This window comes from Lissotriton helveticus, chromosome 3_1, assembly GCF_964261635.1.
Source record: "Lissotriton helveticus chromosome 3_1, aLisHel1.1, whole genome shotgun sequence".
In the NCBI taxonomy this organism is placed as follows: domain Eukaryota; kingdom Metazoa; phylum Chordata; class Amphibia; order Caudata; family Salamandridae; genus Lissotriton; species Lissotriton helveticus.
The window spans coordinates 1934980488-1934995219 of NC_136061.1; the positions used below are offsets into that span (position 1 = coordinate 1934980488).

The following is a 14732-nucleotide window of genomic DNA, read 5'->3' on the forward strand; positions in this document are numbered from 1 at the left end:
AAGAGGACGAACCGAACAGATGCAGAGCAGACAACAGAGATAATGACATGAATAGGGGTCCTGTGAGGAGAAAAAAAGGTAAAATCGGAAAAGCAAAACTAGGTCACAAAAAGAAGAGGATGAACGAGCCTAATACCTCATCCCAGACACTAAGAGAAATCAAAGAACTTCAAACCCAAGTAGATAATATTCTAAGCACAGTTCAAGCAATGAAAAAGATGCTGGAATTGACAGTAAGCTCTCACACTAAAATCTAACAACTCCGAGATGATTTTATTAGTGCTCAAAGAAAGGGAAACATGAGGGCAATGCCAGTACCATACAGACAAAACCGACCTGAGAGATACCTTAAATACCTATCGGATGAAGAAACACTATCCTTACTAAGGGACTATGAAACAACTGACCTGGAAAGAGGGGAAGATATTAAAACAGTTCAGATTGATGGGAATAGAACAGCAAAGCTAAGTGAAAGGAGAACTAATCTTAACAACTTACAGCAAGTCCATCTAATCGACGACACACTGAACACTGAAACAAGGAAAGCAGGGAAACCTTTGAAATGCCTACTTCTCAACTGCCGGTCCGCAACAAAACATGCATCTGATATAGCTGACCTCATCATGAACAAGGAAATTGATGTAACAATCCTGACAGAAACGTGGCTATCGGAATCCTCATCACCGTGTATGGACCTACTTGTACCCCCGCAATATAATATAGTGAGACTTGATAGACCAAAAAAGATAGGGGGTGGGATTGCCTGCATCTATAGATCGGAAATAGAGGTCATCCAAGAACTAACGGAACCACTCGAACACTGTGAAAACCTAAATCTCAACATTAGATCAGCAGAGAATCAAAGATGCAACCTGCATGCGATCTACCACCCTCCAGGCAATAATACATCTTTCATAGATCAATTAATGGAAATCATCACTACCAACTCCAATGCCGAAACTAACAACATTGTTCTAGGAGACTTTAATTTACACTGGAATGATAAAGATGACCAACAGGTCAATGCTCTTAAAGACCTTCTAGAGGAGCTAAACCTTAACCAAGCATGCACACAACCAACACACATGAAGGGAGCCACGTTAGACTGGATAATTTCTAAGACGAACATTACCTCAATTACAGCAATTGAGCCATGCGACTGGTCAGATCACCATGCCATAACCTTCCTGATAAACAATATGAAAAATACCAAAACCAGACAACCCACTAGACACAAGAAATGGATGCGAGATACCAAAGATCCGAATATGAAATTATTAATAGAAAGTTTGGGAAGAACCTAAACCCACCAAACAATATGCTGAAAGTGGAGGATCTTACGAATCATTACACTACAACAGTGTCGAACATAGTCAATACCACAATGCCACTGAAACTGAAAAGAACAGAGAAGATCAAAAATCCATGGTTCAGTGGAACACTGAATGAAGCAAGGCGGAAACTGAGACAGGCGGAAAGAAAAACAACGCCCGAACTGAATATGCTCCGAAGAATCCGGAGCGAATACAATAAAAAGATCCTAAATTCTAAAAAGGAATTCATTAGATCCGAACTAGATAATGCCAAAAATAGGTCGCGGAGACTATTCGAGATTTTAAAACAGCAATCTGATAAAGTGGCCAAAACTGCCCAAGAAACGACAAAAACTCAACTAAGTTGCGAAGAGTTCTCATCCTTCTTCACAAACAAGGCTAATACTCTGGAAAGAGAGCTCAGAAAAGAAGCTGACGACCTTGATAATACAGACAACCTTACACCGCAAACAGCTAATATCACCTCAGATAACACCCATATCACAAAAAATATGGCGCAATGGGATAACTTCAAGATACTCGACCAAAATACCGTCGCCAAAACACTATCAGACATCAAACCCAACAACCACTATAACGATCCACTCCCTTCAAAGTGCATCAAAGAAATAAATCATATTGTGATTCCCATTTGGACGAAAATAATAAACGCCTCCCTATCCCAAGGGACCCTTCCAGATTGCCTAAAAACTGGTCAAGTCGTTCCCATCATCAAAAAACCCTCAGCGGACCCAGCCGATCCAAATAACTTTCGCCCAGTGACCAACATCCAGATTCTTGCCAAACTAATTGAGAAATGTGTTCAAAACCAATTAAGCCAACACATCACTAACTTCTCGCTACTAGACGATTGTCAGTCAGGATTCAGAACAGGACATAGAAATGAAATGAAATGAAACAAATATTTATAAAAGCGCACTGCGGCCAAGCGGCTTCCTGGCGCTGAGGAACACAGCCATAACTGCCAAGGGATCCGGGGGGAGGTTAGCCAGGAAAAGCCTGAAGAAAAAGAAAAGTTTTGAGAGCTTTACGGAAGTGTGAAAAAATAGGAATAGAGCGAATAGAGAGGGGAAGAGAGTTCCAGATCTGGGGAGCCCGCACCGAGAAGCGGGTGCCTCCAGTGCGGGATTTGCGGAAGCGGGGAACGTGAAGAAGAGAGAGAGAGGACGAGCGAAGAGAGCGACAAGGGGCATGAGAGGAAACTAGAGAATTGATAAAGAGAGGAGCAGATCGGGCATGAGCCCGGAAAGCCAAACAGGCAAGTTTAAAGTGAGATCTGAGGTGAACAGGGAGCCAGTGGAGGGATTTAAGGGCAGGGGTGATGTGGGAAAACTTAGGAAGACGGAGAACAAGACGGGCTGCCTGGTTCTGGATGGCCTGGAGGCGGCGAGTTTCGTAGGCCGGAATGCCTACGAACAGGCCATTGCCATAATCCAGGCGGGATGTGATAAGGGCAGAAATAATGGTTTTAAGGGCATCAACAGAAAAAAAACGGGAAATTTTGCGGATGAGGCGGAGGGAAAGGAAACAAGCGGAAACGACGGCGCTGATATGCGCGTGCATAGAAAGATCATTGCTGATCTTGATGCCCAAGGTCCGAACGGAGGAGACTGGGGAGGGAGGGGGACCGAAGGAAAGGGGCCAGTGAACAGCAGACCCGGGGTTAGAGGGACCACCAGTGAGGACAAGCTCAGTCTTGTCAGGGTTGAGCTTTAAATGATTAAAGCTCATCCATTGGGAGATAAAGACAAGAGTAGAGCTGAACTTGGAAAGAGAGTGAGAAGGAGAGGATAGATCAAAAACGAGCTGGAGGTCATCTGCGTAATTGTACACGGAGACCCCCAGCTCGAGGAGGGAGGAGATAAGAGGGCGGATATAAAGGTTGAAGAGAAGAGGGGAGAGAGAAGAGCCTTGGGGTACCCCACAGGTGACAGGGAGAGAAGGGGCAGAAAAATCAGAGAGGTGAACTGCCTGTGATCTGCCCTGAAGAAAGGACGCGATCCAGGAGAGGGCAGTGCCCTGGATGCCCGCTGCGCCGACACGGTCGAGGAGGATGGCATGATCGACCGTGTCAAACGCAGCGGACAGACATAGCACAGAGACAGCGATCCTTCATATTGTCGATGATGCGCTACAGGCATTAGACCATAACCAGACATGTCTCCTTATCCTCCTAGACTTATCATCAGCATTTGATACGGTAAATCATGAGAAATTATTGAACAGGCTCCATGACAGGATGGGGTTGTCAAGAAATGTGCTAAAATGGTTTGAATCATTCCTTCAGAATAGAACGCAAAGATTTTTGGTCAATCAATCACTCTCAACATCAAGCCCTAACTCAATTGGAGTCCCTCAAGGCTCTACGTTATCTCCATCACTATTTAACCTTTACATTGAACCTCTCACAGAAATCCTTCAAAATTCAAAATTCAAAAATATCCTATCACATGTATGCGGATGATACACAGATTTACATCAAGATAACATCCATGGAGGACCTCAAGAGAATGAACGAAGCCTTAAAAATATCATTACAATGGCTAGCTGACAATCATTTGAAACTAAATGCACAAAAAACTGAATTCCTACTAATCACACCACCAAAGAAACAAACAGAAAGGAAAGAATGGTGCAATATGATAACAGCGTTAAACTGTACCCCTACACTAGTAGGTTCAGCGAAATCATTAGGACTCACGCTTGATGAGAACCTAAACATGAAAGCTCACATCAAAGCTATGGGAAAAAGCGCACGCTTTCACCTGAACTACATTAGAAAAATGAAACCATTCATATCCAAGCCGGATCTCAAACTGGCAGTACAATCATTAGTCATCTCAAGGATTGAATATGGATGTACAACGCTAGCAGGGCTCCCAAAAATATCAACAGCACCTCTAAAGGCATGTCTCAACGCAGCGGCAAGACTGATAACCGGATCGAGAAAATTTGACCACATATCCCCGCACCTGCAAGCATTAAACTGGCTACCTTACGAAGCCAGAATCCAGCTAAAAATGGCATGCATAACCCACAAAGCGATACACCACAACACACCTAAGTACCTGGCTCAGAAAATTAAAATATCCAGAGGAAACAGACCGGCCAGGAGTGCAAGGGAGCTGGTGCTGAGACCAGCCATCTTCAAGAAGAAGAAAACGTACGATAGAGCCTTCTCAGGAGCAGCACCAAGGATCTGGAATTCACTTCCGCCGAGCATAAGAAAAATTCCAGACACTACATCCTTTAAGAGGGAAACTAAGAACTTCCTAATAAATACGTTCCTTTCATAGGCTAGGCCTTGGTCAATAAGACACTTGAAAAAGGATTGAAAACAAAAAGCTACACAAATAATAGACACTTGGGATATTTTAGCCAGAATCAAATATATATCACATCTGGTATATATTTTCTGTATGACTATTAATGTATAATTTCAGACTGTATCACACCCTGTATATATTTTTACTGTATAACGTTTACTGTACAATGTCTATCTAATGCTACTTTATGTACCTACCTCTTATTATTGAAAAAATCCACAAACTCTTGTCTATAACTACCTCATTTAATGTAAAGCGCTCCGATACCTAAGGGTCTTGTTCGCGCCATAGAAAACTCTTAAAATAAATAAATATGAAATAATGTCCCCTGAAGTAAAGGACTGAAATAAATATCTCTGACAAACTGTTTCTGAAAGAAAGACCGGCAACCATTGCATTTACACTTAAAAAAAAGCATTCAAAAGCCAATTTTGACCAAAAGACATTTTATGAATTAGTTTTACGTAAATGTCACTGCCATTCATTCAGAAGATATCCGTTAAACAGTGTAGGTAAAATGGTTTCTCGGCAATGGTATTCCATGAAATTATTGTTCTGTGAAATCGCATACAACCGTGTCTTTTGCGAGTGATCCTTTATTTGAACATACCACAAGTCTGGATTAAGGGATGAAAAGCCTAGCAGTGCAAGAGTTACTTCATTCAGCCTGTTCTTTTTACTTTGCCTTAGCTGTGCTCCATAATAATCTGTTATTCCTCTGGATGGATGTGGTTCTTGCTGTAACCATTTCCCTGGCTGAATGCGCTGCCCATCATTGTCTGCTTCTTCAGTTCCTGGAAATGGTCTCTTGCATCCAGCGCTGATAATGGCACACTTAATGCCACTGGTTGGCACTTGTAGCAGTGTTTGATAACTGCAAGTGGCTGTGTTACTCGTAGATTGGAGTGAGGACAGGCACGGCTGAGGACTTTGTCTCTCTCACCCTGCAGCAGTAGCTGTCTGTCAGCGAGGCACAGAGGGTTGAGATTCAGCTTCTGCTTTTAGAGCTTGATACTCTGGGTCCAAATACGCATTGGGTGACTCTCAGCACTTTGTACGGGGTTATTTGTGAACCGCATCTATCCATGGAGTCTCTGTAGAGTTTAAGTAGTCCCATCTCTATGCCCCGATGCTCACTGTATGTTGGCTCTTGTGCATTTTCTGTATCTGCATAGCTCCTTGACATTGCACAAGGTGTTGTTGATCCCCTTGGATTTGTTACTGACATTTTTCCAGAGAACTTTGTGAAGGGTTTAGAAATGTGGGAAGTATACATTGTACAATCCCCAGAATGTGGAGACTGATTAACTTTGATGGTCGATTCGGCTGCCTCGCATGGAGGTCTGCTCACCGGGTCCATTACTTGCCGCAAAGCTCTTTCCTCAGTTTTGATGCTCCTACTGAGCTCTTGTGGAGGCTGACAGCCCACCAGCTGCCAGGGAGTTCAGGCCTTTTCCCTTGCATTCTACCTCTCACAACACTTTGTGTACACTACATCTTCTACTGCCCATCCCTCTGCTAACCACTTTCTACACAGCTACAATGGTAGGAATGTGGCAGCTAAACTATAACTCGCAACATGTAGTGAAAACTGGCTTTGCATTTATGGCACTTTCAAACTCTGCTGTTAAGTCATTCTTGCAAGTCTGGCCGGACAAGGTACGAAAGCACAACCTATACATGTAATTTAAATGGTGACATCTGCCAGCACATGTGTCTTTACCCTTCCCATCACTCAGCAGTACATCTAGGAATACTTATCGTCATTTCACTGATAAATACAATGACACTGATGACAAGAACTCACAAACTTGTGGGAAAGCACCCATCAATATAAGGAAAACATGTCTTGATAAATGCACATCCGACACAGGCTCTGAGCGGTTCCTTAGTGTTACCTTTGTGTGAGATGTTGCAAAATGAAGACCGCTCTGTATTAGTATAAGATATGCATCCCCTCCCGCAACACCTGCCTGCAAGAATCGTCCTCTCAATGGCAATGAAGATGCCTTCTGGTGCAATTTAGAAGGGCAGGATATAGAAGGCCAAGATTATGAAGTGAGGAATTGTATGTAGGGAATGTTGTAGAGGAATTTCTTAACCTGGATGATCATGTACTTATCCTTTTGACTGAGGCATTTGATTACACAGACACCTGGTTGTTGGTGCCAGGTATTTAAAGCAACCCTCCTTTAAGCATATTATTTCTCTTCTTTTCTTGGGGATTGGTTGGATTTATTCCCCTTCCCTTGGCCCCAATAATCTGAGGCCAGTTAAACGCTGCATTTCTAAACCCACAGAATGGATTCTGACCGTCATCACACACTCTGACCCTTACCTGTTTTTCTTTTTCAGACCGAAATTGCTAAAAGGATGAACACCATTCTGGCACAGATCATGCCATTCCTATCCCAAGAGGTGAGCAAACTGCACTTGTAGACTTTTTTTGTTGCGTAACTTGGAAAGGGAAGAACTTTAGGAAGCCCTGCTTCTTTGAGCCTCCTCTCTAAGAAAAGATGAAAAGCAATTGGACCAGACTGAGGGTCACATACAGCATCCAACACGAAATTCTGACTTCTCTCTCTAGGTTCATACCTTTGTCTTGGGCCTATGTTTGTGTTAACACCCCTTTGCTTGGTGGTTATTGAGGCTAACTTTACTATTTGCTTCGAGGTTGGTGGTCAGGGATCTGCTGTCTGTGCAGATGTGACCATGTTGGCCATTTGTTGGTTGTATTGAGTGTGGGAAGATGGTAGTTGTTTTGTTGTTGTCTGTACGGGGATATTTATATGGTTGTCATGCATGATGGGCCAAAATGTTGTGTACTCTTGCGTTTCTATTCACCATGTCTTTTATATGTGGGAATAATGAAGGTCATACCTTTTTTATGTGTGGGTAGATATTGGTCAATGCATACCAGTTGTGAGAAGTTGGTCTTTCGGTATTGGTGCAAGTAATCTTTCAAATTGAGCTGGTATTCTTATGAATATTTGGTCAGATGTCAAGTAGTGATGGGTCCTCACTCCTGTCTTAAACAGGTAGATGTGAGGTTTCAGAAGGTCTAATCCTTAATAATCTTTGAAGTTGATCTAAAGGGGTGTATTTTGACTTGAACCTTGAGTGTTGGAATGAGAGGGTGCAGGAACTGCCAGGATGACTGCTGTATTATGCAGTTGTGATGAAGTGTGGATAAGTGTCGCTGCATGTGGCGATGCATAAATAAGCATCAAGTGTGTGGGTTGCGGTTGGGTGGGTGAACTGTGATGGGAGAAGCGGTTGTTTCTTTGTTAATCCATTACACTCATACAGATCTTCTCCATTCTTTCAGCACCAACAGCAGGTGGCACAGGCGGTGGAGCGAGCCAGACAAGTCACAATGACTGAACTAAATGCAGTCATCGGGGTACGTGGCCTTCCCAATCTACCTCTCGCCATCTCTGTACCCTCTAATATCCGCCATTTCATTGAAGCACAGGCTGCGCCGAGCTCGGAGGGCAACCAGAACAGCATTTGAGAGTACCGCGGACGCTGTTGCTTCCAGGCGATCGAATTCTACCATAACCCTACAGAGCGATGGCAGATTTGAGTACTGCTGCCCTGTTCTCAGCCGCCCGAGCTCGGACTGGCCTCTGCGGCACTGGACTGTGTTACATGATTGTATTGTGCCTGCCAGACAACCTGACTGTTGCTTCTGTGTCTGCGTTTTGACTGTTCAAGACTACAGTGAGACTAGACCAGTGGAAATGTAGTGCTTATGCCAAATCTGAGAAATTAGTGCCAAGTTTATTAAAAAAGAAATTGCTAACGAACCACACATGTGCAGTAATGTGAATCTGTCTACAGCAATGGAACTTTCTTGGATCTTTCTGGGAAGGGAGATTGTTATGCATTCCATACCTTCATTGTGTGGGGCCTCACCTCTGCAGCTATTTTGTTATCCTTTGTGTATGCAATCTATCCTAGTCTTTGAAGAAATGTTGTGGTAAGGCTGGGCTCATTTTGTTCATGCTTTGCCTCCAGTGTGGGCGGCACTGGAACTTCCACAGCTCTAGAAATCCCATCTACATAGTCTTGGCTTGTTTATTCACTGCCCATCTGTGGTAATGAGCCTGTACACTGGTATTGCCTTTAAATGTTTACAGGGAGCTGCAGATCAAGATTGGGAGCGATTTTCACAAGTATTAGTTTGAAAGTTTAGTCACTTTCAAACAGCATCCACTTGGTAAGGTTATTGTGATGTTTTTTTGGTATTTGAATAGTGCACAGTTCGCCATTTGTTCCAGATACTTGGTCACTCTGTTGCAGCGCTTTGCCAGTCTGGACACAGAACTCCAGGGCTGTGTCCTCCGTTCTCCCTTTCACTTAGAATATTCACATAACCTGGAAGTGCTTTCACCGGGCATCTGTTCCCACTTGTTATTTAGTGTGCTGTCTTTGTTCTTGCAGATAGTCTTCTTGCTTAATTTCGAGTTTTCCATGAAGTCCTCTGTAATACGATACCTCTGAAAGAAGCATGGAGGGGTCATAAAGGACAATTTCGCATGCTGTCTTGTCGGTGTTAGTCATTTAGGCTGTCCCAGTATTGTATCGTTACATATACATTGGCTATAAATCGATATTTAGCAGAATCGCATTGCTTTCCAATGCTTTGCGTTTAAAACTAGCATCTGTTCTCTTACTGATCTGAGACTTTTTCAAGATGCAACATAGAAACTTACCCAGGACCTAAAAGGACTGGTTTAAGGTTTTGGGATTTTAAGTGATAGGGCTGTAGAAAAAGTGCATGTGGGGCGGGATAATTTTGGCATTGGGTTTCAGCCGCTGGTTAAATTGAAGATTACTAAATCAAGGCAGCAGGACTGGAGCCTGTGAAGGGAAATTAACCAGTCCAGTAAGGATACCCCAGAATGTAAAGATTCTTGAGTCCTTTACTGTTGCCTCTTTGCCAAAATCATTTGCACAGAGGTCTCTAACCTACTCGCTGTCCCAAAACCCCTATTACATTTTATACAAAAACTAGGCTCAAAACCAGGTACTCTGCATACATAAAGCAGAAGATAAACCTACGGTTAAGGCAGGATCTGAAGCAAGGGCTTGATGAAATGCCACAGAGAGAATCCTCACACATGAACCACAGGTCCTGTGTGCCTAAGTGTCGTTTGGTTCCCTGTCGCCTTGGTGGGAAATGTCAGCATACTGTGTCTCGCTGTTGGGCAGAAGAGCCTGTTCCGGGTCGTACCTCAGTAACACTTCTTAGGTATACCTGAAACATACAACAACTTTTGTGTAAAAAGCTGTGATTTATTTTATTTGAAATTTTAAAGTTGCCTTATATATTTTCAGTCTGATCTAGACCCATAAATATCAAATCTGTTAACTAGTCTCTAAATATTTTGGGTAATGTACAGTTTGATACTTTATTTAAAAATGAGGTAAATTCTCTTGCACTCACTGAAAAGCTCACGTGGTAGGGCTGGGCTTATGAGGAATGGGAGATGACGGGAAATAATTTGTCTGATCTATTTTAGGATGTAACCGGTAATGTGTGAGCAAATATTACATGGAAACTATTGTCTATATAGCTATCCTTAATTGTCCCTTTATTATAGATGTTGGGGACACGAGCAGTTTAAACCCCACTCCTTCTTTGGTAGGTCAGACCAGGTTCATTGTAGAGTAGAGATGAGTTGCAGGGACTGTTTCATGTAAAACCACAGGAGCCACCTGTAGACCAGGGTAAACTCGGGTACAAAAAAATTTACAAATATTTTGTTACAATGCATGATTGATGACCTTTGCCAGCTCAATGATTTACAGATGGCAAATGTTGTAAATTAAGTATTGAAAATAAAAACCTTTTTAGACATTTGTAACTGTGATTGGATAAAGAGCACCTTTTACCGGGCCCAGGTCAAGGTCAGCAATTCCTGCAACACATATAAACTTAACCTATACTTTCCATCTGCTCCTTATTCAGAGGCATTATAGGTAAGTTGCAATTTACCTCATTGCTTGCCCCCCAGCCCATTTATTTAACCTTTGCTTGTTCATTTTACCATACTGCTTCTACCTTCTCCTTTCATGCAGACTAATGGGGCACCACTCCTGTTACAGGAGAGCACTCGAGCACCTTTTGTACAGCATGGATGTAGGTCTTAAAAACTGGAAGCCTGGCTGAAATGCAACCCCTCCTGCTCTCTTACCAATGCAACTGCCAGGCTCCCATGGCATCAGTCCTTTCCCTCTGCTTAAAGGGATCGGTCAGCTTTGCAGACCTTACTTGCACTAAGATATTTCTCTCTTCCTCTTTGACAGCCAGGTGTTTTATCACTATATTTGCTTTTTTCTTTGCTCCCAATAACGGCTAACCCTTCAAATCCCAGTACTCCAATTCTAGTTGTTGCAAGTTCTGACCTGTGGCCCTCCTCATTTTCAGCTAGAAAACTCAAAAATTGGATGTTCATGCACATTGCCACTCTTATTATTTCTCGTACATGATTTGTAGAGAAGCAAAAAGTCCATGGACGTTTCTTCAGACAGTCCGGACTGATTTTTTTGCTCTGCATACTCAGTAACTGGTGTGGGTTAGATTTTTGTTGTCAGGGAGGCTTGTTCTGATGAATGATGTCCTGAGTGGGCCGTGGGTCATTTTCATGCCCTAACACCAAGCTAAGGACCAACCGGGTGTTGGGCACATGGGCAACTTGAGGCAGAGGTGCTTAAATGGTCAATCTGCAAGTGAGAAGGACATCCTTCCTAACCCCAAGTGTCTCCACAAGGTGTCTAGCGGGCTTACAGAGAGATCCTCCATGGACCGGATTTAGGACCCAATGCTTGGTCTCATCCTATGGTGCTGTCAAAGCTCAGGATTCCTCATTGTACTGACCACCAGTACTGCCATTTGGATTTTACTGGAGCTTCTATTTGCAGCAGTGCATGGACTCATCTACTGGCGCTGCCTACACAACTGGCTGACTTCTGAATGGCTTATCAAATATTTTTAAAAGTAGCTCTACTAGCATACAAAATCCAGCACTGCTCTCTTCTCTCCCACCTTTTTGTTTGCTGCCTGTTTTTAGAGTTCGGATCCGGTGGACCTCTCCTGTAAGTCAACCCAAGGTGTTACTGTTGGAGCAGAGGATTTTGTCTGAGATGTCTCACAGTTGTCCCCATGATGTGTGTTCTCAAGTAGATGCAGTTCCCATGCCCCAAGGAGACCACTGCCACTTTTCATCCTCTGAGAAGTCACTTCATGATTATGTGTGAGGCCGTTTCCTATCTTGAAGAGTGGGCTGTGGTTCATTCCCACGAAGGATCTCCGTTGCATGTGACCCAGGACTTCTTTGTGAGCTATACAACATTTGGTAATGCATACACTCCCATTGATTAGGTTTTCGAAAATCTGTATGGCTTTTTTCACTGTTGGGCTCCCACTACTGTTTTGACTTTGCTATTAGGATTCTATCCCTCTGTAATATGTATGGACATTTAGTTTCTCTCTTGAAGGGTCATATTCTCCCTACAGTTTGGGTTTCCCCCATAAGTTCTTTGACCATCTGACCCTCTGGTGGCAGTCGTTGGTGGTTAATCACTTCTTGGTGTTTCCCCTTCATCCGGGCATCTGTTCCCACTTGTTATTTAGTGTGCTGTCTTTGTTCTTGCAGATAGTCTTCTTGCTTAATTTCGAGTTTTCCATGAAGTCCTCTGTAATACGATACCTCTGAAAGAAGCATGGAGGGGTCATAAAGGACAATTTCGCATGCTGTCTTGAACAATGCATTGTTGCTTGTTCCTTAAGTCTTCTGATCCTCTGTTTTAAACAAATGGAACTTAGAGATATATATATATATATATATATATATATATATATATATATATATATATATATATATATATATATATATCGCTTCATAAAGAAAAGCCAGCACTCGCTGGGGGGTAAATCCTCATTCGGATTTATTAAGCACAAGATATTTAAACACAAACGCGTTTCAGCGGTACGCACGGATGTATGACGTTACAACGCGAACTTTTACAACGCCGACCTTTACCACGCAATTTTTACAAAACGCAGGATCCATTACAACGAACTACCATTACAACGCATTTTTTTACATCGCAGATACCATTACAACGCATACCATTACAACGTAAGTATTGGTAAGTATTTAATATTTTTAAACATGTAAATAATTAAAATTAATATTTAATTTAATTTAAAAAATGTTTTTATTTAAAACCCACACTTATCCCTGAACCCTATAAATACCCCTGTACCCCAAAACCCAAACCTAGCCCTGAAACCTAAAAATACCCTTGTACCCCAAAACCCAAACCTAGCCCTGAAACCTAAAAATACCCTGTACCCCAAAACCCAAACCTACCCCAGAAACCTAAAAATACCCCTGTACCCCAAAACCCAAACCTAGCCCTGAAACCTAAAAATACCCTTGTACCCCAAAACCCAAACCTCGCCCTGAAACCTAAAAATACCCCTGTACCCCAAAATCCAAACCTAGCCCTGAAACCTAAAAACACCCCTGTAACCCAAACCTAGCCCTGAAACCTAAAAATACCCCTGTACCCCAAAACCCAAACCTAGCCCTGAAACCTAAAAATACCCCTGTACCCCAATACCCAAACCTAGCCCTGAAACCTAAAAAATACCCCTGTACCCCAAAACCCAAACCTAGCCCTGAAACCTAAAAATACCCCTGTACCCCAAAACCCAAACCTAGCTCTGAAACCTAAAAATACCCCTGTACCCCAAAACCCAAATTAAATAAATGTCTTAAAAAAGATAAACTTACCTATACTTACGTTGTAATGGCATGCGTTGTAATAGTATCTGCGATGTAATGTCATGCGTTGTAAAGGTAGTTCGTTGTAATGGATCCCGCGTTGTAAAAGATGCGTGGTAATGGTATTGCGTGGTAAAAAATGCATGGTAAAGGTTGTATACCGGTACGCACAGACACCCTAATATAGTCTGCCTGTGCTTTTTGTAGCTGTTCAAATTTAGCAGCCCTTAAATCCAGGTGGTGGTCAAAAAGATGGAAAATAAAAATAGGCTGGATATTGTTGAGAGCCCTTGACAGAAGTTATTGTGCACTGGCTTTTGATAATGCATTTACATTCATATTGATGCTTTGGAGAGACTATTTTACCAGGAAGTGTCTCTATGAAACGCTGATTGATGTACTGCTCTCTCAGGCTCCAGAGATAGAAGGAAATGTAAACCCTTGAAAGTGAGCTGCCTATTTCCTCTCAACGAGAAGGTTGGCAGATTCCAACAATAGAGCTATGTTTATGTTAAGCTACTGTTGAAGCATGCTGATGTGGCTATTGGGAAACTGGTGCTGTAACATCTGCACAGCGATGGATCCTACTTGTTCGCATAGGATGCATAAGAAAAGTCACAGATAAGGTTTTGAATTAGTGTAGATTGGTGTAGGTGCCACTTCCTCTTAAACCCATAGGAGAGTATTGGAAGAAAGATGTCTGAAGGGAAATGTGAGGATGCCTCATATTTTTCCCCCAACAAATAGTAGTTTATAAAGTTCTTCAAGAGGAAAAAGGATTTTTTTTCTTTTAAGGAGGGTCTCAAATTCTATTTGGAAGGATGCACATCTTTCTCATCCCATGCAAATCTGTGCATGTATATGTTGGTATTTGTAGAGTGCAAACCTGCCTCGAGCAACTAAGGTTATGGCTCCTGAGAAGACACTATTACTGGGGGTAATGTCAAGTGTATACTGTCAGCACAGGGGTTGTGCTTGTTTGAAGAGATGTCTGCAGCTTTGTTCTGAATTGCTGGTCTGATGTTACTAGAGCTGTGTGCCAGGTCCTGGAAGCATGTACGGAGAAGGCTTGCATTCTTGTCACTTTACTTTTGGTCGCTCTTCCCATCTAACTATTGACATCCAATTTATCCCAAAAAGTTGTTTAGTGTATGGTTCTGCGTCAGTTTTTTTGCTACGGACCTAGAGCTATATCTGTCTTGCCGCTCATAAATATCGTTGCAACTAGTCCTTAAAGAGAATGTGGCTGCGTCCTACTCATCAAGTATTCA

The 14732-nt window shown here is 42.6% G+C and overlaps 1 protein-coding gene across 8 annotated transcripts in view; it reads left to right on the forward strand.

Annotated features, from left to right (window-relative positions):
* TLE3 (TLE family member 3, transcriptional corepressor) overlaps positions 1 to 14732 on the forward strand; it is a 103403-nt gene that overhangs the window by 30454 nt on the left and 58217 nt on the right. For all 8 annotated transcript variants that reach the window (XM_078682988.1, XM_078682991.1, XM_078682985.1 and 5 more), the window contains exons 5-6: positions 7016 to 7078; positions 7989 to 8063. In XM_078682988.1, coding sequence (XP_078539114.1) covers positions 7016 to 7078; positions 7989 to 8063 — 138 coding nt within the window. The remainder of the gene's footprint in view (positions 1 to 7015; positions 7079 to 7988; positions 8064 to 14732) is intronic.